This window comes from Glarea lozoyensis, assembly GCF_000409485.1.
Source record: "Glarea lozoyensis ATCC 20868 chromosome Unknown GLAREA20, whole genome shotgun sequence".
NCBI classification, from domain to species: Eukaryota; Fungi; Ascomycota; class Leotiomycetes; order Helotiales; family Helotiaceae; genus Glarea; species Glarea lozoyensis.
The window spans coordinates 107206-131565 of record NW_007360995.1 but is presented as its reverse complement, the minus strand read 5'-3'; the positions used below and the strand labels follow the sequence as shown (position 1 = coordinate 131565).

At 45.2% G+C, this 24360-nt stretch overlaps 9 protein-coding genes across 9 annotated transcripts; 4 read left to right on the top strand and 5 right to left on the bottom strand.

Moving 5' to 3' along the window:
* Positions 1 to 1474: 1474 nt before the first annotated feature.
* GLAREA_13009 (uncharacterized protein) lies at positions 1475 to 1945 on the top strand (the record flags this gene model as incomplete). The annotated part of the gene is made up of 1 exon (XM_008084488.1): positions 1475 to 1945. One exon carries the CDS (start codon positions 1475 to 1477, stop codon positions 1943 to 1945), a length of 471 nt encoding a protein of 156 aa, XP_008082679.1.
* Positions 1946 to 3763: 1818 nt separating this feature from the next.
* GLAREA_13008 (Ankyrin repeat-containing protein) lies at positions 3764 to 6195 on the top strand (the record flags this gene model as incomplete). Its single annotated transcript, XM_008084487.1, has 2 exons — positions 3764 to 3978; positions 4026 to 6195. The coding sequence occupies 2 exons, from the start codon at positions 3764 to 3766 to the stop codon at positions 6193 to 6195; spliced, it is 2385 nt and encodes a 794-aa protein (XP_008082678.1).
* Positions 6196 to 7688: 1493 nt separating this feature from the next.
* On the top strand, positions 7689 to 7985 carry GLAREA_13007 (uncharacterized protein; the record flags this gene model as incomplete). The annotated part of the gene is made up of 2 exons (XM_008084486.1): positions 7689 to 7702; positions 7760 to 7985. 2 exons carry the CDS (start codon positions 7689 to 7691, stop codon positions 7983 to 7985), a joined length of 240 nt encoding a protein of 79 aa, XP_008082677.1.
* A 978-nt stretch (positions 7986 to 8963) lies between these two features.
* GLAREA_13006 (uncharacterized protein) lies at positions 8964 to 9824 on the top strand (the record flags this gene model as incomplete). Its single annotated transcript, XM_008084485.1, has 3 exons — positions 8964 to 8973; positions 9178 to 9441; positions 9499 to 9824. 3 exons carry the CDS (start codon positions 8964 to 8966, stop codon positions 9822 to 9824), a joined length of 600 nt encoding a protein of 199 aa, XP_008082676.1.
* A 584-nt stretch (positions 9825 to 10408) lies between these two features.
* GLAREA_13005 (uncharacterized protein) lies at positions 10409 to 12200 on the bottom strand (the record flags this gene model as incomplete). Its single annotated transcript, XM_008084484.1, has 7 exons — positions 10409 to 11117; positions 11179 to 11300; positions 11349 to 11520; positions 11566 to 11659; positions 11703 to 11825; positions 11881 to 12022; positions 12075 to 12200. The coding sequence occupies 7 exons, from the start codon at positions 12198 to 12200 to the stop codon at positions 10409 to 10411; spliced, it is 1488 nt and encodes a 495-aa protein (XP_008082675.1).
* Positions 12201 to 13409: 1209 nt separating this feature from the next.
* Positions 13410 to 14912, bottom strand: GLAREA_13004 (uncharacterized protein; the record flags this gene model as incomplete). Its single annotated transcript, XM_008084483.1, has 1 exon — positions 13410 to 14912. The coding sequence occupies one exon, from the start codon at positions 14910 to 14912 to the stop codon at positions 13410 to 13412; it is 1503 nt and encodes a 500-aa protein (XP_008082674.1).
* Positions 14913 to 16143: 1231 nt separating this feature from the next.
* GLAREA_13003 (RING/U-box) lies at positions 16144 to 17325 on the bottom strand (the record flags this gene model as incomplete). The annotated part of the gene is made up of 1 exon (XM_008084482.1): positions 16144 to 17325. One exon carries the CDS (start codon positions 17323 to 17325, stop codon positions 16144 to 16146), a length of 1182 nt encoding a protein of 393 aa, XP_008082673.1.
* Positions 17326 to 17675: 350 nt separating this feature from the next.
* GLAREA_13002 (Arabinanase/levansucrase/invertase) lies at positions 17676 to 19411 on the bottom strand (the record flags this gene model as incomplete). Its single annotated transcript, XM_008084481.1, has 8 exons — positions 17676 to 17731; positions 17817 to 17972; positions 18070 to 18162; positions 18210 to 18656; positions 18706 to 18801; positions 18853 to 18994; positions 19060 to 19178; positions 19234 to 19411. 8 exons carry the CDS (start codon positions 19409 to 19411, stop codon positions 17676 to 17678), a joined length of 1287 nt encoding a protein of 428 aa, XP_008082672.1.
* Positions 19412 to 19860: 449 nt separating this feature from the next.
* Positions 19861 to 23653, bottom strand: GLAREA_13001 (UBC-like protein; the record flags this gene model as incomplete). The annotated part of the gene is made up of 5 exons (XM_008084480.1): positions 19861 to 20352; positions 20421 to 20501; positions 20552 to 20653; positions 20705 to 20839; positions 20924 to 23653. 5 exons carry the CDS (start codon positions 23651 to 23653, stop codon positions 19861 to 19863), a joined length of 3540 nt encoding a protein of 1179 aa, XP_008082671.1.
* Positions 23654 to 24360: the final 707 nt, after the last annotated feature.

Here is a 24360-nt window from a genome sequence, read left to right as displayed (position 1 = left end):
CCATTCCAGCGTCATCGCTGTACTTAACACTCACCAGCGCAGCCCTTACAGCCCTCACATCCATCTCCCCTAACTTCTAAACGCACCAGAATGATAGTTCACCATCCTCGTTGTCTCACGGATATACAACTTCCTAAGCATCCGATTTCCATTTAGTAACAAACACCTCAGCAAACTCAAGGAGTTCTCAACCCCAGTTTAACAATGTTGGCTCCCAAGACATAGCCAAAGCCACCCGGAAGATCTAATTAAAAACAATATCCGGTAGTTGGTGGCATCCGAATAGGTTGTTGGTCCCGAGTCGCTGGGTAGAACTTAGCCTTGGATTTGTGCCGGCCTGCGTTTCTCGCTTAAAATGTTGGTTTGTTTGGACTCAGGGCGTTGATTTTGGACGTGGACCTCTTGCGAGTGGGGATAATCGCTGTTTCCCGTCTTAAAGCGAGTTTGATATTTCTTTCTCAACTTATTATTTTCTGTAAATGGTCGAGCTGATGGGGATTGATGTTGGAGCGATTTCACGCTTATAAGTTCGAACTTGCGATTTCGCTGTTAAGACACAGCTGCATGTAGTGAGTGCATTGGCAAGACATGTTCGTTGTGCGTCAGTCAGCTTTGGTCTTTAGGCTTCAATGAAAACAAGACGGCAGATCGAAATGTTTGTTTTTGAGACATCATAATTACTTCTGCCAATGTCGTTTTTGACAACGTCAGTCCTGTCAGAACGAGATGTAGTGTGAAACGGTCATCACGCGTGAAAAGTGAACTGTCTCATATTCAACGAGACTGCCGGTTTCTACTTCTCTTCTCTGGAGCAAAATCCAAAATAACAATTGCTAGCAAGCTTTCATATATTCAACCACCAGGTCCGCTTTTCAAAAGCATTGCTAAATCGAATACAGGCAGAATATTCCGTGGTTCTGTGATGCTGCAATAGCAAAAATCATCTACATATCGACTTATCTGAATGGAAGCGATGTTTTTGGTCTCAGAACCATTGATGTTCTGGATTTCCCATTGGAGACTTTGGAGTTCTTGTTGAGTCCGGGAAATGGTAAGCCAAGTGGTCTGCGCTTTCTTGAGTGAGACCAACATGGCTTTTCAATGCTTCCGGCTGAAAACTACCACGGCCTCCATGCTGTGCTTATGTTGGTCGCTGTAAGTCAACTGCCAGGGACCGCTTGCGAAGTTTTCAGTAGTCATTTCAGCATTAATCTTTTGGTATAAGAAGGAGGACGGACAGCATCCTTCAAAATTAAACCACACTCTTCACTCAACAACACTTCAGAAGATCTACACATCCACATACAACAAGACAACATTTCTTCATCAACATAAAGCAGAACCGTCAATTCGTCTCCATCCAGCAATCAGATTTAAGTTCCACCCAGCTGTTCCTTACCTCATCCTCACTTTCATTTGTCTTTTCCTTCGTCAAACTCGCTCTCTCAATATCTGAACCACACCACTCATCAAAATGTACATCATCCTAACAACAACCCTCCTAACCCTCCTAACCACCACCCTGGCCCTCCCAACCCAACCCCCCTGCACAATCCCCCACCTCTCCATCTCATTCGACGATGCCTTCCTAAACAACACCCACGCCCTCCCACTCTTCCCATCCTGTTCCGCGCTCGCGGCCCTTATACCCTCCCTCAACGCCCTACAGGACATCCCCCCAGCCCGCGCCTTCACCGTCGACTTCGGAGTCCTCCGCGACGCCAATCTACGACCGCTCCCGGACACGAACCCGACGATCAAGGCGCTTACCAAGAAGTTTGGCACGATTGAGGTTTTTAGGCTGGCGATTGCTGTGGAAGTGCAGTTTGTGGGACGGGGAGATGTGAAGTTGGAAGCGGAATTTGAGTTGACGAAGGGAGTTGCGGGGGTGGCTACTTCTGAGCCGTTTCGGGGCGATGGGGGGAATGTTGGGGTTAGAGGGTGAGGGTTTGGGTTGATGGGAGTAAAGTTGTTGTGGTGGAGGAGGAGGATGATGAGGATGATGAGTAAATGAGCTGGCTGATGTTTTAAAGCGGGGCCTGTGGGAGCTGTATAATGGGGATATGTTTTCTGCATTTGTTTGGAGTTGATGCATTTCAGTTGGGAGGAGGATTGAGAAATAATGTGCTTCGGGACTCCTTCGGAGGGAATGATTGGAGTGTAATAGTGGAGTGTAATAGTGGAGTGTAATAGTAATACAACCATAATATATTCACATCAGGAAACTCACGTTGTTCTATTCATTTAACTGCTTTAAGAGTAGAAAATTCCTATCCTATCTGAGTTTTGAGCTTGAAGATCGTTGTTTGGTTACATTTGTAGTAGGTGTATTAAAGAAGCTGGACTGGGTGAAGAGATGTGCTTTGTAACTTTCAGATCTGGAAGTGCATCCATCAACCTACTCCAACACAACATGAGTCAGATCTTTTATCAGATTCCCTGTTTGAATCAATGATAGTCCGCTTAGTAGCATTGCAATTGCTAAAAATTGCATGTTACCTTTTTATCATGCGTCTAAACTATGCCCGAATTCTTTTTTCCTTTCTTGGCTTAATAAGCGATGAGTTATAAAAATATTTTCTCTTTAGTCCAAAGTAATAGTTGTTCTTGTTGTATGTTCCCAGATATTGGGTATTCGCAGTTTTGGTCGAGAATCTAACTAACACTCGTTTCATCCGTACAGCACAAACACCCCATTTGTAATACTCTTATGCTAGGTTGATACGTTAATACGTTAATGCGTAAGCCTAAAGTGCGTGCCATTTTATCTCCTGTACAGAACATTTTGCTGGCTAGATAGTTTGAAGTAATTATAGATAGAATGTTAATTCGACTACGCGAGGAAACTGGGTACTCCGTCCATCTATCTCATAACTTCCGGTTAGTAGCTTCTTAAAGTTAAGAATATTCTTAGATATAGAATTACTCTTATAACTTTAATAAGTAAAACTATAAAGACAGCTTTTCTATAACGAGTAATATCTAGAGAAAGGCGCATTTTATACAAAATAACAAAATACTACTATACTTAATACTGTTAACTGTTTGTAAGTTGTAGATTGTCTTCTAAAGTCGACTTATAGGTACTTATACAACTTAATAATATTTTCCCTCTACTTTGATCGGCCAATGGCTCAACACGTTGAAACCCCTTTTTAGAGTCAAATCTAATAAAAGTCTTAGAGAAGACCGTACGAGAGGCGTTGGCATTGGCGTTCCTCGCTAAGCCCTCCTCGACGTCGGACCGCATGCTTTCGTGTGGTACTCTACTTGACAAGTACACCCACTGCTATAATTGAAGTAAGGAATTCAAGAATTTCGAGATGTCTCGTTCTTCAATCGAATTAAATAGATGCACGCTTTTAAGTCATGTGAAGCAGTAAATAGGTGTCTGAGGGGATGAAGAATTTGGTGTGGTAGGGAGGTACAGCACAGACATTTTATTTGTCCCCATCGAGCCCGGGTCCTTGCCGTCTCTGCAGGTCATCATCCCACAACCAATCATCACTTTTTACACTTTCATCTCTCCTGCCAGCAAAGTCCAGATCCTACAGCCTATTCCCAAGAAGCTCACCGGGATGCTTGCCAGTCCTCAATATGGCGTACCAATTTGTTCTGCGCCTTTCCTTCAAAGGCATCCAAACCTCACTCGAACGATTGCATTGTACACCACGAATCGAATTGATGACCGATTGGTGTTGTCAAGTCGAGGCCCGCAATCCGATAGCCGTCATTATCAAGACGAATTGCGATACGCAGTAAAATGTCGCTTTTGAGTTCAGGAGACACATTATACTCCCCGGACACTTCGGAGTCATGCTCAGTTGCTCCGACGCTCAATTTGAAGCCCAGAAAAACTGGGCGACCGAAACAATGGACGGTAAAGAGGCTGTGGAAGCTGTCGAGGCTCTACTCGTACTCTGACTTGCCGCGGAGTGATATCCCGGCAGCACTTCAAGAGAAGAATTGGACCCCTAGGTACTCAATCTGCTTAGGCAATGGGTCAATTACTTATATATTTGTAGTGAAGATGCGGTAGCCAAGCACTCGAAAGCTCTCTTTGGTACCGATCCGCGATGGCTTCATCTGCGACCCAAAAACCGCGATGACATGGACAAAAGGATAGAGGCGTTCAAGGACTGCCAGAAGCCAAAAGGGAGGGCTGGAATCGATGCAGAAGGCTCAATTAGGTCTGACGAAGATCAGGAAACTCTTCTCAATGCTGACCCGTCGTCGTCGTGGACGGATGCATCGCTCGACGATCTGCTGGAGCTACTCGCGCAGCCGTCCTCCACACCAACTCCGTTAATTGTCCATGATTCTAGTGGATACAATCCTGCTCCCATCCACCCCACTCTCAGAAGTGCAGGAGACAGTGTCTTTCAAGACGAATCAGTCCTTCCAACTCTGGCCCGGCAGGCTACGCATAGCTTGGGACCAGGCCCTCTTAAATTGTTTCCGTACACAAATGGTGCTGGAAAGGCAACTTCGGACAGCCGGTCTACATTGTCGACTCATATTAGCACATCGAGTATTAAACGACGGCTGCCTCGATACTCCACTCAATATTTGAAGAAGATTGTGCGACTTCTAGACACTCACTCCCTGGATGATGCTGCTCCTACATCTATCATTACTCGTTCCGAATCGGCTAGTTCTACTGAAAATGAGTCAAATTATAGGCATCGTTATTCTGGCCTCTCTACAGGCGGAGTCGGAAATTCTAAGTCTACGGATAACATGTTCCCGAACACATTTCTTGTGCTCGATCGATTAATACATCGCCAAGGAATATGCATTCCTGGACTGAAACCTCATGACAATAAGATTTGTTGGTGCGCGGTCTCAGATGAAATAGGTACTACTGAACTAGAAGTCATGTCTCCTGAGTATCTGGGCGATGAGAATCTCGACTTCAACTCAAGAGACGACTTTGGTAATACAGTTCTCCACCTACTCGCTGCCCGTGGTTCTTCGTGGGACTTGATTTTGGAAGTGATTGATCTCGGTGCTGACGTTAACGCAAAAAACGTCGCCGGCCAAAATTTTCTTCATGTGTTAGAACATTCTGCGTTCCAAACCCTTGTGAAAGATCTTTCTCAGGGTCGATTAACTTCCATATTGCAGAAACTTGATGTTTCAAGGTTTGAATTCAACCATTGCGATTTATTCGGTCGCAGTTTTCTCCACAACTTGTTACGCGAAGCACAGAGTCTTTCCGAAATACCATTTCCGTACCTTGCGGACTTTAAGAACATCCCGTCAACCCGAGATGCGTTTGGATGGATACCAAACCCTCACCGGAGAGCCCAAGTCGGGCTGGGCGACGTCTCACAGATAACAGGCCTTCTTGCCCAGAATCCGCAATCGCAACCCATTGTCGATAATTACCGTATGCCCTTGAATGTTCCAAAATCCCCTCTGACGTCAACCCCAATGCTATCAACAAAAGGTGTCAAAAAGTCGAACAGACAGAGTAGTCGTGTTCCTGCCGCGGATATCAAAACAACCTCAGTCAAACCCGACGAGACCCTTTCTGACGACGAACTTTGGACACAAGCGCGACTCATCGAGACCGCTAGACTGGCGGCTAGTGCTCCGTGGATCGAAGAGTCAGAGGGAAGAAATGGACTTCAATGCTTAGCAGAAGTAGCACTTGACATTCATATTGACAACGGAACAGTTGTTGCTAGCAATTCTACTAAACGCAAGCGGAATCAACCCGATGTTCTACCTGGATCATTAAGGTTGAATCTTCGATATCAGCTTGTTGAAGGGCTAGTGTCGGCAGGTGTTGGGGTCAACAATTACGATGATAGTGGCTCAACAGTCTTAATGTCATTTGTTACCCACCTGCCAGACGGTGAGGATGACAAGGCTCTAGCAAGTGTTCTTGAACTTCTTCTCCACAAAGGAGCAAATATCCACATGCGGAACCGAAAAGGCGAGACGGCACTTCATATTGCTGTTCGTCTTGGCCGTAAAGTTGCTACACGCGTTCTCTTAGACCACGGTGCAAATGTACACGCTCGAACGACTGAAGGCATCGGAGTCTTACTTCTCGCACGAGCGCACTATCTCAAGGCGCGTAATGATCCTTCGCTTTACGCTTCAATCATCGTTTGTATGGCCATGGTTATAGATCGCGGCGGGGTGGCATCACCAACTATTGTACAAGAGTGGTCTTGTCGATGAAGGAATTTGGGCGTGGAAGCTGTTCCCACCTTTGTGTTTAATATATGCTAGCGTTGGTTGTAGAAGTAGATACCCCATGCGAAATTGAAATCGTAGCAAACCCAATTAGGGTAAACAGCGATGTCCAAACTTGGACAGACATGAATTTCTGGGCATTATGATGTATTGAAGTAGATATACGGGCGAAACGGAGAGCGCGCCTTCCCTCGGCTGGCGAAAAGGTGGCATGTTGGCACGCCATATCAGCTCTTTTCAATACTCCATCACCTCTTAAAAAACACCATTCGTCCGTTCATCGCTCGTCTGTGAGGTTCATATCACTTTATGAAGTTCCTAAAGCCTTCCCTGCCATTGTAGGAAACTTACAGGCCATCCTGAATAGACTGTTGCTTAAGACTTTCTTGTCTCGTCAGCTTCCAGGTGTATGAAATGTCACCATTTATGCTTTGCGTTCTCTCTCAATCACTTTTGCACTTTCTCAATGTTTCATCGAACCATTGTACGGCTCCGCTGCCGTCGTAATAGAACTGCTGAGGGGTGGACTTGCAGATTGGAGAGATGGAAGTGTAAAAAGTAATGATTGGTTGTGGAAAGGAGGACCTGCCAAGACGGCGACGCCCCTCGGTCCAGTTCAGGAAGGTGAGACTACCCCGCCATTCCACTGCAGTCTTCCCTCTGTACTCAGACTTGGTAGGGCAACGCGGGAGTGTCAGGCACACTTCAACCTACTTCCATAGTAGTGTTCCGGAATACACACGGGATGTAACGGTGATCCCCTCGCCTAAAACCGCTTCAAGTGCTCCCCAATCGATACATCTTTTTCACGGCTGAGAATTCATACGAAAGACTTGAGCCCGTCGTGGACCGCGAGAGCTTCTGCCGGTGACAGCAATTTGAAATCACAGTAGACTTTGGAAGCTACACTTACTCTTTACTTTACTATCGAGCTCTGGTTTATCTAGCTACTCATTTACTCTTCGCTAGCTTAATACGTGGTAATTCTAAGCGAGATATGCTTTCGTACCTACCTTTTTATACTTCGAAATTTCGGTTCTCTCTCGCTGGCAGCCCTGTTTTTCTACTTCTCTTCCCCAAACTTTTCCCACCCCCACGCCTGGCATTGCCCAAAAGGCTTCATGAATCAATCAACTTGTTTTTACACTTTCTCATTCTCGAAGTGTTACAATGGTCCGTTTCTTCAATTTTACAGTTTTTACACTTCGCTACTTTTTACACTTTTCATTCATAGGGTTCTTGTACCATGCCGGCACAAACTTCAATTTCCCGCAGTTCAAATTGAAGAATAGTTTGTAAAGATAGTATGTGGAATCTTATATATATCAAGAAATAAATCCCTCTCCTTCTACTTGTAAGTCACCAATTATCTGTAAATGAAAGTCCAGCAATTCTCTCCACAACTTCAAGTCACTCCAGCTCGGCAAATCACGCCAACAACTACACTTTCACATTCACCACTATCTTCTCCAAACATCATGTCAAGCGACAGGTACATCTTACTCCTAATAATCCACTTAGCCAGTCTCTCTACTAACATCAAACCTAGTTCCCACCAAAGCGTCACCTCCACAGCCCCAAAGCAACAAATCCACTACTCGGAAGCAGCACTGAATCAACCTCAATCCGGTCCCTCAACGCTAGATTTATATCTGTCACAAAAAGAATCACACGAACTGAGAGCGTTACGATGTGATACTTCACGTGATCTAGTCTCGATGAGGAAGCAATTAAGGGAGTGGGATGTGAAGTGGAGAGCTGCTAGCTCTAGGTAAAAAACAGAATATGATTTATGTTACAGAGTTATGCTCTGATGGGGCAAAGATGGGAAACGGAATTTCGAATAGCTGTGTTACTACTTTTGGATTATCGTCGAAGCGTTGAAGAATATTGTTGGCGTATTGACGGTTCAGTTCACTTCGTTAAGTCGCTCGATTGAGAAACCAAACACATCCAAATGAAAGAGGGTAAAAAGCCTATGGAATGTAATTAATATATTCCATTACTTTATTAATTAATTGTATCTTTCACGTTAATACCAAACCACAAAGCTACATCCTGTAATATTACTTGGCCTAATCAAAAGAAACACTATAATGTGTTACCTAGATAAATCAAATGTATTGTATTTATTTGGTAAAATTGTCGTCTTTTCACCGTACAGAGGCGGCCCGTCAGTCTTGTAGTACACTGATGCGTGATTATCCTACTCATCCTTGGCTCTGGCTACAAGGGCAACTGCTTACATCCAAATACTAAAGCGGACTAGCGAATATAAAAGACAAGTTTGACTTATCTGGTGGTTTATAACATTATAATTTTTGAACTTAATTCAACGAGTAGAGGTCTAGGGGATCGTGGCGCCCTCCACCAACAACCTCACATAAGCGAGAAAGGGGCGTTGTGGCCAACAAGCCGAGGGCTGAGGTCCACGGCCTAAGAGTCCGGAAGCATTACAAGGTGTTTTATGGAGCCAAGAGCGTAAGCCAACATGTTTGTTTTGTTTTGTTGGATCTTCCGATCGAGTTTGTGGATTCGATAAGTTCGAAATATGTGATTCGAAAGGTTAATTACCTGGCTTAGACATGTGTTGCTAAATTAGAAGCCGGCAGCTGTATCAATGGTTGGAAACTTGTAGTGTTTGTATATCCGAGAGACAGATACAGTCAGTCATCTATTTTCTCGGTATGCTATGTTACTCACATCCGAGACATGGTCTGCTGGCTGTGTTGTTGGGAGCTCACCACAGTAGAATGACGGTAGGTATGAAAAACATATATCTATCTTCTTTCTGGCACATCAAAGCAAGATATCAAACCATCATCTCTTTTCTTTCTTATTTCCTTATATCCCGCAACGCTCAGTCCACTTTCTTTTGTCTATTTCATTTCTCACGGGGCAACCTCTTACCTCCATTCACTTCAATTCTTTACTTACATTCTACTAATTCACACAACTCTCGTTTAGCTCTTCGCCAATTCCACACAATCTCCTCTCAGCACCATCGTCATGGCCTAAAAATCTTGACGACCTTCGCGCTTTTCGCTGCCACAGCATCATGTCTTTCCATTCGACAAAGACCAGCCGGTCCAACTCCTTGTATACACGTCCAGTTTACCTTCAAGCTGGGTGACGATACAACTATACTTCACAATATCCCAGTTACGAATTGCAATGGGAACGAAATCTTCAGAGCACTGGAAATTCCCATCAAAGCTGCCGGGCTCAACCGTATGTTTCTTTGTATTCGAAAATTCATTTAGCTTGCTTTGCTAACTATTGCCACAGCTCCCTTACCTCCTATCAAAGGTGTAAGTGTCAACTTGGAGAAGTTTTTCGATGGCTTTGGTGCGCCTATCAATTTCAACGGCAGCGACCAAGGACACCTGAACGATTTGGTTTGCGAATTTGAACCAGTCGGAGTCTTTGGTGTGGACGATTTGCTGATAGGGGTATTGTCTCGCAAATGTCCTGCTAGTGGAGAATTACGGAATGCAGATGGAAATCCCCTTGGCATTCAGCTATTGGGTTGCTTCTTTAGATCTGTTACCGGATCCTTCTTGACCGACTTAAAGAAAGGGGCGCTTGACAGTGAAGTGTGTCCTGCTGTTTAAAAGGATACTCCAAAACACCAAGAGGTATGCTTCTACGAGGAGAAGGAAATGATCCACGGCGTGAGGTGTTAGGGACTGGATATTCTTGATGAGTGTATATCGTGGATTTTCGGGTTTGTTTGTCGAAAACGTAGTCTGGTAGCGCGAAACTGTTTGGCAAATTAACTCGAGGCTAGCCCAACTCAATGCTGAGCCCGTACAGCTGGTCTCACGTGCTTAGTTTCGATAGCTTCAATCAGATTGAGAGTTTTCGAGTTTTTGTTTGGAAGGACCCTCTAGAGTCGAATTGGTGATGACTCAGTTGATATAAGTGGTTAATTTACCTTGCCTCGGCGGTCTTTGCAGTTTAATGGCTTTATTAGAGGAAAACTACCTTATCGAGTGTGAAAATTCTCAGAAAAAATGTTTAGCAGTCAACTGGAGAGGTATAGGCTAGCTTAAATGTCGTGTCCTCGTGTGGATGACTTGCCTAGATTCAACCCCACAGAGATTTATCTTTCCCAGATGTCTGCTGCGATAGTGAAGCATACATTGAGTATCTTGTTAACATGTCTGTCTATGTAATCTTTTTACCCGGCAATATTTCAAATGGCAGAACTGCTTCCACTTCTTGGCCCACTCCTCGACTCAGTTGGCCTGGTCCCCTCAGCAACATTAAAATATTCCAGTCCGCTCAGACTCCGTGGAACTTCAATACCCAAGTGATCTTCCATATCACCAATCGCACTAGAGTACCATATCATACCGACCTCCCCCCCGATTGGTGAGTTCCCCGACCTTCCTAGCACCAGCATCCACAACAGCAAATCCGAACAGTGTCGAGCTATGAACGACAGATTTGCCATTTGAAGTCCAGAATGAATGCGCTGTGATAAACAGATACAGACGTTAGTCCATCGCGGACATTCTCTGAGCTCTTCATAAATATATATCAACGAGGCATTGAGGAACGCTGTAAAGAATGCCACAGCACCACTCTCGGCTAAGCCTTCGGAGTGAAGGAGGCTTATAACTAATCGCTCGACCAGATCTATCTTGTCGGTGAAAAAGTAGTCGTCAATCTGATGGGTTTTTTCGCTAGACATTCTCGCCAAGAATTCAGTGAGATATCGTAGTCGGAGCCATATATAAATTATTTGTTTAGTGAAATCAGAAGTTTTGGTCAGTAATCTCAGCCGATCTTTTAGATCACCAGTCGAAAATCCAGCTATGGGGGATTCTCCAGCAGATGGCACAAGTGTGGGCTGAAGAATTGGTTTGGTCCGCATAAGAATAGAGTAGCACGTGTCCGCCCTTTGCAGTTGATAAGCATGCAACGGTCTGTGCAACACTGGAGCCTAGAGTGAGTACGTACCACGAGATTGTTCTTGACGCTGCCCCATCCAGCCCAAGGTTTTGTATTCCGCCACGAACGTGTACCATGAGTTGCAAGCCTTTTCTATGGATTACACATTCCTTCACCTCACCCGCCAGACACTGAATGGAGTTAGTCAAATAACCAGTAGCGTTTCGTCAGTTTCATACCTCTAATAGCGTCATGACTGCTACTGCGACCATAATGTGATCGCTGGGAACTGAGTTCGGTCTTCTCAATTCCATATTTATATTTCGAATTGCGTTTGACTTTTGCCACAGACACGCAGGCGGAGCTCTCATATGCCGGAGAAAGTAAAAGTGATAGGCCGAGCAATAAGTGCTACCAAACATTTAGTCGCTTTCAGAAAAGTTGCGAAGTACTCACGTTACTGATAGAAGTGTTTTGTCCGAAAGGTTTATTTTCAACCAAGCTTTTCTTGGACTTATCGCCATTCGCGTATTCTGAAAAACACTCACCCCTGAAATGTTAGATCAACACAAACAATGGGAGGAATTTCTTACAGTGATGAAGTGCCATATCAGTTGTACTATTTTGAGGAAGTGAGAAGGCGCCAAAAGGGTCAGCCCCACCAAGTAGCATATCCACTCTACTCTGTTCAGCTTCTTCTTTGCGATTTTTCTTTTCTGTCGCAAGACACTTAGCGTCGTCGCTTGGCTAAAGAGTCAAAAGAATACTTACTACTAGGTCTTCCCGGCGAAGAGGGAGTATTTTCTCGCCGCCTCTTTACTTTCGTCTGACCTACTCGATGAACGCGAGGCTTCCTCCGATGCGGTAAACTGGATGTTGGTGATGGAGTACTCTCTGGAGAAACAGGTAGAACCTGAGAACACTTTAGCAAGCGCCTTCGGGCTGAAGTCAACATCGCAACATACAGCTTGAGGTCTTTCCGTCATAGAATCATCGCTTTCTCCATCCGCGTCTTGCTGGCTTGCATCGGGTCGAGAAGCGAGCTCCATGACTATCCGAGAAACGTGAGCCGCCAATGGGACGTCGACCATGATGCGCAGAGACAATGAGGCTTAAGAAACGCGGCAGGTTTTCGGAGAAGACCCCATAGGATAATATATCAGACGGTAGTTTAGAAGGACATCTTGCTCTTGATGCAATGATGTGTCTGTCGGTGCCGGGAGAAGGCAGGCTGGGCACGCTTACCCCACTATGGAGATTGTACGAATCGGTCTGGGATTTTGAAATTTGATTGAATATGATTGGCAGGCCCGGCAATCGTAAGCCTGATATTAACGGTCGTGCCGCAAACGCACTGTACGATCTGAGGGAGGTCCGTGAGGAAGCATTTTGGTCCAAAAGATTAATTCCAACAGGCACAAAACGCTTGTATTGCTCGTGGCTATGAACTCTATAAGTTGTTCCTATCAACGTCACTTCATTCTCTTTCTCATTTAGTATATAACCCAAAATAGAATCTTGAAGTGGATGTGATCCACTTAAATAAATGGATGAAGTGCCTCTTTAGGATCTTTCGACTCCTTCACTAGTCCACAACCGGGAAGTGGCGTATTCTGAAAGTGCTGAACGGCACGAACGACCCTATAACCTTAAGTTGGGTTTGTCGAATCAGTGGACGGATAAGAATATAATCTGTATCTGCAGCCACGCGGCACGGCTATGTTTCATATGATCCTGACTATTTCAGATCACCACTCCAGATTCAGAAATCATTGCTCCAAAAGTCATTTGATAAACAAAAGGGGGCCGTATGGAATGGGTCAACCCCATCAATATATGATAAATATACTTCCGTGGGTCCGTCAATTAAAATATCTGGCGAGCCATCACAGCCACATAATCACGTGACTCCCCCCCTGTACGCTTCTGTAATTGCCCTAACGCATCAGACAAACGGTATAATGGAGTAAGACTAAATGTATGGAGGGGGTCTTTATAAATTAGATTAATACCGGCTCACATCTATTGTTATTATGGTCGCTGAATACATCTCCTACTCGTCAACAGATTCTCCATGTCGGAAGGAGCGTCGATAAGTTCTCCACAACTTCTACTTGACTTTTTGACAGTAGAAAATTATCATTATTCTTCCTATACACCTTACTCGTCTTGCGACCCGTTATTAGCTTATTGGCGATCAATGTGCAGCAGTTTCCTAGAGCAAATGATCACAAAGAATTGCGAAGATATGAAGTAGATGTAGGTAATTGCTAAAGCTCCAAGCTACCAACTAGAAAGATTCACTGTATCCCATACAACTCTAACCCTCTATCTACAGGGACTCCCAGCTCGAAATTCTTCGACGGAATGGTAATATTGACGCTGATATTCGTATTTTCCACAAATGGCCGTACCCAATCTGTAGAATTATCAACGCCAGCATCGCTTGAGTATACATCCACCTCCGCCAAAACATTCCCTTTACACCACCCCACAAAGGGTTGCATTGTCATATTCGTGCCGTTTTCATTGGAACGGCCACGATATAGCCCTCCAAATAGCTGGGATGATACAGTCGTTTGATTTATCATAGCTCCTGGTGCACCTTGAGCCCAGACTACTCTATCTCCATTTGTCTTTTCGCCGACCTGGCCATAGGGAAATAAGTAGACACCGTCTTCACATTGAGCGAATCCTCGTTTTGTTGTGCTATACAAGCCACACGGCTCCTTGTGTGTTTCTATCGCAGCAAAAACCAGTAAAACCAGCATAAGCGAGAAAAGTACGATGGTATAGATTTTATACCACAAAGACTGGATGCACGGAATAATTGTCGTACTCGTGTTATGCCTCCAGTTGTAAAAAGCGAAGATCGCGGCCGATGATAGAGTAAGAAAGGCGTAGACAACAATCTCGATGATCGATGTGAGTGAATAAGTTATCGTTCCCCGTCTTGTCGGTCGTGGAAAGAAAAACATGAGAGAGAGACCCGCAAGAAATAAAAGCCAGACAAGATAGAGTCCTCGAACAACCCTACCGCGCCAATGGTTTCTGGGATGAGACTGGTACCGTTGGGTATGAATTGGATGCAGAGTCAATCCTGTTTTTCTTGCCGATAACATCTCAATGGCACTTTTGTTCCCATCGCTCATGACTCTTTCAACAATCAAGAGCTGTTCATCATGCTCCCTAAAAACTGGATCCGTTTCTTCGGAGTGAACGCTGGTATACGTTCCTTCGTCGCTCAACCAAAACGCAGCTGGAATCCTCAAAAGTCCAAACAATGTTAATGGGTAGAAGACAGTTGCGATGCTTGTCGTCCAGCCACCTGACGAGCCGTTCACCATATCAATGGCAGCTTGCACACCTTGCATGAAGATGATAACAGTCTCAACTGTAGTCTTACTGACGAGTTTTACGTGCGAGCGTTGAGGTATCCTGGTGCAGAACTCTCGGCTTAGTTCCATCATTTCCTCGCTTCCATCCCAACCTCTTTGCGTCCAGAACCTGACATTAGTCGCGCCCATATCAATACTCTTCCATTTTTTAGCTCGGACGCGACGATCGAGAATGGCCATATATCGCCATAATATGGTTGTCGGGTTGTAGAATCCGAGTTGGTCATGCCATCTGGGCTCTTTGCGGTAGAGATATACGGCCGTGGGGATTCCAACAAAAACGTGGATGATTAAAGGCGCCAGGCAAAGAGTTATTTGAGAGAGCCAGTCGGCTGCTGATATGCTTTCGTCGTCATGTCGGATTGCGAGGGGTTGAATAAAAGGAAGATCGTCAATTACGTTCATCTCATGGACTTCCACAAAACGAAAGTGGTAATAAATCGGTGGCCCTTAAAAGTACAAGAAGATTCAGCCGTTGTAGGTCAATATAAGCCTCGAAGCTGTAAATATTGGTGCCGAAAATCTAACGCATCTCACACTTCAAGATGACATTTTGCTGTGTGAACGTCAATCCAGTTTCCGAGCGAGAAATCAGTGACGTCTTGGGACGTGTGCGCCTCTTTCAGATCCGCAAACGGATCCTGAAACAAGACTATTTTTCCTGTGCCGCACAAGTTCCACGTGGCTGTGCCGCAAGAACCTGCTGATCACACCTTCATGTAGTAAATTCTTCTTTTATCCTTCGCCGCGAGTTATCATAATGCTTCATCTTCTAAAGTGGTGGGATCATGCAATAATCGAAAATTTACACCTCCACTTGGGGAAGAGTGTCAAGCGCGGCTACGATTACAGGATTTGAAGGACAATCCGCTCGGCGACACCACTAAATTTCACTCAAAAGGAAACCTCTCCCGATGGTTTACACCTCGAAATTGAGTTTGAGCGATGCCATAACTTCTAAGATACTTTAACGACATGATTGCCGGTGAAAATGCTCCATTTCAGTAGTCCAGAATTTCCTTGACGATTTTCACCACCGGACTTTTGGAGACACTTAACTCTTTCCATCGCGACAGAAAGTAGAGGAGAGATAAAATGGTATTCATATGACGAATTGATCAGGCGTCGTGTTTTGGCAGTCCTCTAGATCTTTGCCTACCTATGTTTTCGTTGACGACTTAAGATTACAAAAATTGTCAATTTTGGAAAACGCTTGAGATCGTATACTAAACACCTAAACGCACAATGATACTATTGCGCCATATGTATGGATCCATACCGTATACCCAGTATGCATCTTGCGACATTAAAAGTTGAACAGTCTTCTGGAAAGAGTCACCTTCCAAGGGCATTTACCACTCTTTCTCTCTCTGAAGGATCATACCCACACCGCAACGGGGACCGCATTTCCTTAGATTCATTTTGGCTTTTGCTCTCACCATGAAATCGTATCTCGAAAGATGCTGTAAGATTATTTTTTCTTGTTATGTGTTTGTAATTTGTTGCTTGTTTTTGGTATCCATAAGTTTGCGGGGCACTTTGCCTCCCCTTGCGAATGAGTGACCAGGAGAAATGGTATCAAGAAGCTCGCCCTAATCGCATAGCTTTCACTGTTGATAGCATTGGCGAAGTAATCCTACATGTCTTTCCAGTAAAAATCTGGTGCCCTGGCGATGAGGATTGGTTCATTGTCATGAAAATCGCTGATTTCATGCTCGAGGTCAGCATACTGCTCTCGAGGATTTGTTGCGAGCCTCGTTTGTGACATTTTGATTCCTTTAGACTGGAGGAAATCCGCCATCCCGATCAAAAGATGAACTGCAGGATACTTCCGAGTGAAAACCTTCTGTATGTCGATCAAGAATTTACATAGACGTTTTCGGTCTTTTACACTCGATCTGATATCCAATATTGAAGGCGGTGCGCTGAGCGGAATCAATTTCTCCCGAATCTTTGTATTCTCTTTAAAGATTTTGGTGCTAGTGGAACCCTCCATAGGCTTACCAGATTCATCCTCACATGTTTTTACCTCATCGCAAAACCACAGACCTTCTTGGAACCAGTTTTCGACCCAAGCTGATTGTTCTCCAGTGATTCTGTCTTTCACTTTTTCGCATGAGCGTAGGTCTCGTTTTCTTGTCCAATGAGGAACATCTTTGCGTTCGAATGGCGCTATCAAACCATCGATGAACTCTGTCATGATCTGTGCTTCTCTGTCAGCTTTCTCAGGTGTTGTGTTGAACCAATAGCTCTTGATACAATGCGGACAGGTTGTGGTTGTGACTGAGAGTTCACGTTTGAAAAACGTTTCTGTGTAGATGTCAAATTGTCGTACTTCAACATGAGCTATGTTTCTTACTATAACCCAACACCCATCTCGAATAGGACTAATTAAACTCGAAACTGCGCTATCTGAGGATGGAGGTTGTGAATAGTTCTTGGAACAATAGTCGTACGAGAAATTGAACCTGCTGTATATTGAAGGAATTATCCATCTTAATCGTAGCTCAAGATAGGACCTATCAAACGGACATCGAGCCCACCCGTCGCCATCAAAAGTTTGACCCCACGCAAGACGCGAGAAGCAGATTACACACAGATTGTGCCTACAGCTGCACATGGATAATTTCGGGCGAACTGTGGAAAAAAGCTCGAGGCAGATAGGACATGAAAAATCATCCTTATCCAGTATTTGAAGATCTGGGGATACCTGATAATGATTTTCGTCCACCAGATCTAACAATAGTGGCATTATTCGCAGTTCTGGATCTACGACTAGCATCAATTCAGGAGGGGCTGCAGCATTTGGGGATTCCATGTTTGCTGGTATTGTAAAATGTAGTGTCAGAATGTCATCTGTACAGGTTAAAGAAAAATAAATGGCTTTTGTATAATTACTCATGGCTGTTCTCTCTAAACCTTCATTGTTTCTTTGACCTTGTAGTGTATGTAAATATCAACTTAGAACAAGGCAACAACTTTTTCTAGAAACAGCCGTTAAAAGACATTCACAAGATATTGCCTTTGTCTTGATGGAATTTGCTCTAGGTTTGAATTTCGACAATCACATACCCTGCGGAACTTTCAGCCACAAATGTCACATGCCTTTCTAGCTATAGCTTCTGAAAAAATTCATATCACTGTAGTTCCAGTTTTGGCCATGGCTCCTCAAAGCTCCTCACGATCATCAAAGACTTCAATCCCATCAATCGTGACCTCAAATCCTGACATCAAAATCAGCCATTTTCAACAAAAATTACCACAGCAAATTTTCATTCATCCAAAAAGAAAAAGAAAATTTCCACTTACCAGTCTCGCCCATTGCTCCAAACCTAATGACGTTCTTATCCCCCTTCTCAAGCACGATTTCGACTGGAACCGTATTATGGAAACCGGCGTTTGAGTTCAAAGAAGATATGTTGGTGGGGACTTGCTGATCGTTGATAGAGATATGCGCTTCGCCAGCTACAAATGAATCACATCAGTCTTTTGAAGTTTACGGGAATGAATACTCAGGTTAGAAAAGTGGAAATATAAAACAGAGAGAGGACGCAAGACTTACCACTCCGATTGTTGACAGCATAATGAAACGAAACCCACTGCTTCCCCCCCTCACCAGTGACATTTCGAAACACGACCTCACTCTCCGAATCCACTACCAGAAATCAGCACATCTCTCACAAATCTCTCATCGCAACAAACCTTTCCCCACAACTCCTCTCTTCCCAATCACCTCTGCATCAGCAACCTCATACCTCCTCCCCGCCTTTGGAAAACTCACAACCCCAGTTTTAACATCAACCTTCCACATAGCATGCCAATCCAATGTCAACGTCTTCTTCGACCCATCAACCTTAATCGGCAACCAAACATGGTTGCTATTCGGCCCACCCTTCGAATCCCAACTATCGCCCATATAAATATACGTCGTAGCTTGGGAGCCCGCGATGGTCAACTCGAATGTGTTCTGTGAGTTATAGGTCTTTTCGGCTTCGGGTGCGATGTTGGAGGGGCCGGTCCAGGGACCTGCGATAGAGGGCGCGCTGAATACTTTGTTCGGATTGGAGCGCCAGCCGGTTTTGCCGGAGACGATGAGGTAGTAGGTGCCGCTTACTTTGAGAATTCCGGGGGCTTCGTAGGCACCGGCGGCTGGGGAAGTTAGTAGAAGTTTCAGGGTGGGGGAGGGAGACGGCAATACCAAGTTGAGAAGCGCGAGCGCCGATACTGCCATCGGAGTTGAGTTTATTAATTTGGACGATGTTATGGTCGGCGCTGGTGAGGATATACCAAGATCCTAATTGTTATTAATCGTTTGGCCTTGTGGGGTAGGATGAATGATACTTACCATCGGTGTCTTGAAACATGCCAGTGTCCGAGTATGTGTATCCATTTGGCGGAATGGTTACCGCAGCGCCATGGAGTTTGTATCCTCCCACCATTTGTGTAGACACCATGGATTGAATGTTCCGATTCAATTGCCCATATATCTATGTAGAAGAGGTGAGCAAGAAGCGGTAATATACACCCAATTTATTGAGAAGGACCAACGCACCCAGAAACTACCATTGGGCTTTGCAATTTTAGGCCTCCAAAGGTACTGTAAACTGTTCTGAGCACCAAGTGGCGTCCAATTCAACAAGTCTGTCGACGAATACATCAGAGGAATCTCATCTGGAAAGTTAGCTCTTCCACAGCCTGGACAAGGACAGTACAAAGGAGTTCAAACTTTGACTGGCACTCTGTCCAACCCAGTAAAAGGTATCCCCACGCTGCACAACATTTCCGCCATGAGCATCGATTTTATTGCCCGCTGTGTCTGTCCATACAGCACCTGGAACGATCCAACTGGCTGAAAGAGCGCCGCCCGCAAGGCAAGACACTGAGAATAGTTTGGAAAGCTTCATTTTGAAGGAGGAGGATTTACGCTTCACCGACTACATAGAAACTACCAAGCAATGAAGGAAAGTATCGAAAATATAAGCTTCCATTAAATCGTTAAGCTATTAACCGAATTGTCCTGCCCCACATGCCGTCAAGATCCATGAAATGTCGTCTCTCATGTGAACATAAACCGTATTCAGCCCTGACTAGAGAACTTCCATCAATCATAAAGAGAGGACATATTTGAAAAATTATGGGACTAATAATCAACCGATTGCCGTACCAATCACAGAGCCGACGGTACGTAAAGATCATCCAAAATGCCGGGAATCCGGGGAACGCGGGGATGAATGGGAATACCAAAAGTAACGAACAAGCATAAAACCTGGGAGCTGATGACAAACAATTTGAAGCGGAAGAATCACAGGAGGATTGCTAAAATGTAAGAAATCAAGACGCAAGAAAGGATAATTTAACTTGACACATTCCGAAGCAAACCAAAGAAGCTTGCGCGACGTCCTACCACCCTGCCATTGTTTGCACCATCAACACTTCCACTAGGGGTACCGGTTGACGGTGTAAGAACAGGAGTTACAGAGGTAGACTGGGAGTTGACAGACGTCTGCGCACCAGATGGGTTTCCAGCTTGTAAGTCAAGTAGCGGTGGTGAAGTGATGTGCCTTCCCCGCTGGAAGTTCAGATGATTCAGCAGCGTCGAAACACTCGACACCGTCCTTCCTGATATGGAAGGAGTTGTTCTGTAACTAGGTGGTCTAGTAGTAAACGGATTCGACGCCGCGCTAGGTAGGATAGGTGCGGTAGAAGAAGTTGCAGTAGCTTGGCTGTTGAGACTGCCTGCGTAGCTAGAGGTCCCAGGCGTGGAATTTGTGTCGATGGATGAGACGTCGTCTCCAACAATATCACTTCGATGCTGGGCGCGTGTGCGACATCCGAATTTTGTAACCTTGATATCAGAGTATCAATAAAATGAGAGTTCAAAGGTCAGAGAAAGTGGATGGAGAGAGTACTCACATATTCTCGGACGTCTTTGCGACCTTGATCAGGATCTGACCAAAAGCGTAAGGAAGACAGCGGATCGATTGCATCGCGAGCCTAGAAATGTTAGCCAATTCACAATATCATTCCATCTGCTCGAATCGTACCTCTTGTGCCATTAGTATTCCATAGACTTGCTGAAGCACTTGATAAACCCTTGTTACAGGACTCCATTCGCGTGAAAATATTGGATGGCAGATTCGTCCATGCTGCAACACTTCATTAGAGTCTCCTGATCCATGTCAAAATCAAACATTTACCTTGGTTATATTGGGATGAAGCATAGGTGTAATGAATCTTGCGGATGGTGGTTTTCTCGGAAACTCTGATCCGATTTCGATATATATCAAGAATGTGCCCTCAGAGTACGCAGAATCTGGGGGCCCTTGCATTGCCTGTTTTATTGTCAGTTTGGCCATAATCTGGTAGTAGCCCTTAACCATAACGAAGTGTATCGAAGCACGAGAGGGAAAACTCACAACTTTCCAAAATCCCATATTGCTCTGACTAACATAAGTATCCATATATTCATGCGGATTCTCGATCATAGCTTTGACCTCACTAAGCAAAATTCGGGATATTCCTCCAGCGCTAGCAGCAGTAGTAGCTCGACTGAATCGCGTCGCCACAGAACGTGCAGAGACACTTCGCTGCGAAGACTGAGCGAGCCGAGTCATAAATCGCTCTGCGTCAGCGAGAGCAATGAAGTGATCATCTAAATTTGCATGAGGTCGGCATGGGGGAAAATCGAACGGATTTGCCATATCTGCGCGTTTAGGAGCGAAGTCTGCCCAGGCAGAAAATTCTTCGCCAGCAACGTAAGGTCTCGTGCGAATATCCACGACTGTTTCTAGCAAGAAAATTTGGAATAGAGCTTGCTGTGTCTGTGGCGCAAAAGCATAGCCGCCTGTGTTTCTTGCAATCTTGAACAGTTCCTTAGTCTTTGGGCAGTTCGGTTGGTCTTCCTTCTTGGACCCGAGAACTACCGCATCTAGCAGAATACTGTTAGTTGTAAGGAACTGTGCTACAGCTTGAGGCGTCCAATCGCTATTGTTATCTTCGCCATCAGTGAGAACGATTATACGGCATTTGGTCTTGGGATATTTAGTCTTGATTCCGGACAACATGACAGCGGCTTTCCCTAGTGCACTATATATCGCCGTCCCTTTGCCCGTCTTAACGTCGTCCAGTTTCTGGTTGAAGTTCAAACACAAGGGAGTGAGTGGCTGTTTGACATTTATCAGTGCCCGACTAGAGAAAGTGACAAGGCCAAGATGCGTAGACAAATTCAGTGCGGATATTCTCAAAGCAAGGTTTTTGAAGAATTCTACGACTTCAGTGAGTCGGCTCGGTTTTGGGCCACAGTTGTTGCTGGGAAGCCAGCCTTCTTTCATTGAGGAACCCATGCTCGCGCTGGTATCTACGCATATGACGATTGCCTCATCTGGTGGGCCAAAATCTGCTGTTTTTGTCCATTCTGCCCAGGCGTCTAGTTCCCAATTTTTTTCTAGCTTTCGTGCAGCGAGTAAAGGTTCTAATTTGGACGAGAGGAATTGGCCACCATTGTCAGGTAGAACTGTTCGGCCTTCGATTGCATTCCAGGTAATGAAGCTTCGTTCACTACATTCAAGATCTTCATGATCGTATCTGGAGACGTACCCAGTTGCGCTGAGTGTCAAGACTGGAAGCTCTGCTGCGAGACATGCCCCAATTTGCATAGGTCCAACGATCTTAAAAGCATCAATAGAATTGGTAACTTCGATCAAGCTTTCAAACTCATTTGGACTGAGAAGACTCATGAGAGACTCGTTCACGAGTGAAGTCCATGACGTTGCGGGTTGGAAGTAATAATCCCATGGTTGGGCAGATGACTCTCGTAGGGCTAAACCTAGGCGTCGACACAGAAAAGGATCATCTTGCTCGATGCTCACGAGGTAGGAGGTAGACTGGTTCTTGTGCTGGTGTTGATTAACTTCGTAAAATGGTAAGAACGTGGACGCCTGTGGCTTTTCAGGCTTGCGAATAACCTGGACACGATGCAGGAGCGGTGCTCTACGGCTTTGATTTAGAGATGCCTCGGAACGCGACGAGTAAATCCAGCAGATGACCTGACGAGAGGCCTCCAAAGTGCTGTCCTTTGTTGGGCAAAGCTTGGAAGAGATCATCCTTCGACACAGCGCTTGAATGGCCGTGGCGACTAACAAAAGAGGACCCGCTGGTGTGTTTCCATCTATCCCCGAATCATAGACGGCCTTGAATGCCAATAGCAAAGGCGGAAAGTGTGTGAGTTCCAGCAACACCTCGAGTACCCCATCCAAGCTAGCCCTCCCTCTCTCTATTTCTTTGCAGAGTATCTGCAAGCTGGAAACAAAGGTGCTGAAGCCACGGGAAGTCGAATTGAAGTTCCATACCGTCCGCGGAGAGAAGAGGGGAGAGAGCTGGTTGAGAGAAACCCTGGCATCTGGTCCAATGTATTCGACGAAGATATCGAGAGGTTCATATTTTGAGCCTCTGAGCCCAAGATCGTTCAGAGTCGCAAAATTCTGATCGGTGTGCAAACGGCACTCTGGTAAAAAGAGGTTGACATTGGTTGGGTTTGTGCATGAGAAGTCTGGAGGTGCACCACGAAGACGTTTCAAAGCCAGCTGTCGTAAATCGTGTAGTGTGGTATCCGAAGGAACAGAAGATCTATCAGTTGGAATTTTACGAAGGCGAGAGTAACTCCAGCTATTGACTGCCATATCAATAGTGATCCAGCGAATATAGATTTTCTTCTCGTTTCGGCCAGGGAGAGGTGAGCAGGGAACAGGTGTGATTGCGTCAGCATCTTCAAGAAATACATGGTCAGTGATTGTTCCATGGCCTCGGGTTTCAAGACGGAAGGTATTGGCCTCTGTCAGGTCTAAAATATCAGCAACTTGATCTTCCCCGGATAGCGTTATTCCATCATTTCCAGTAGTTCCAAGGATCGTATTCGAAAAATCGACTGGCAATCCTAGTTTCTGAGCACGCTCCAGAGTTCGGACGTGGAGATTGTCCACCGTCGAATCCTGGGAGATTGGAACCACAATCTTGGAGCCATTGGAGAGCCGTACAAAGACACGAGCAAGATCCGGTGCAGATGCGGAGACGACACAAGCCTTTTCTTGGTCGCTAATAGGAGGCTTCTCGCCTTCCGTTGAAGTTGTGTGGTCGGTTGGACTTGTCATGTCGGAAATGAGCGACTGGCAAGGTGCTTCTTGCCTTTCTAGTGAGTAGTTATCTCCTTGAAATTGAAGATGGGCAAGGTGAAAAGAGTTGAGGAGGTAGCGATAGATTAGAGTGTGCCTCAAGCTAACCTATCGATTCGGGTAGCAAGCATTGATGATAGGTAGCTCTGTGTTCGATAATTCTCACCGAATCAAATGGATTGAAAGTTTTGGACGGCTTGTCGTGTTTGCTGCCTGGGTTAGAGCGGGGAAGCATTTGAAACCAGCACCAACCAATAAGGTTGGCAGGGAATAACGAATGCTCAATCATGAGTAATAATATTGAGGTTTTGTGTGCCTTGGAGTAGGCTTTCACATCATGAAGTCGAACTCATAGTTCTGATCACGTGTAACCACGATCAAAGCCTCTTTTCATAGTGAGGGTATGTTTGTTCTGTCTGTCCGTCATTGAATTGGAAAAGAGACAAACCTGAGATGGCCGAACGGGTACATCTTGGTACACAGAGGCTGTACATTGCGTTCTACACAAGCAGGGCGTAAGCTGAGCTCGGCATATGCAACTTGATTGTGATGCATTTGAGGCTGGAAGCCCGGAAAGTGGATTGGTCGTTGATGGAGAGAGCCTCATGAAACCGCCTTGCCAACACAACTAGGTCTAAAGCCTTCATGTGATGTCAGAAACGGGTGTTTTGCATGGCAAACCTCTG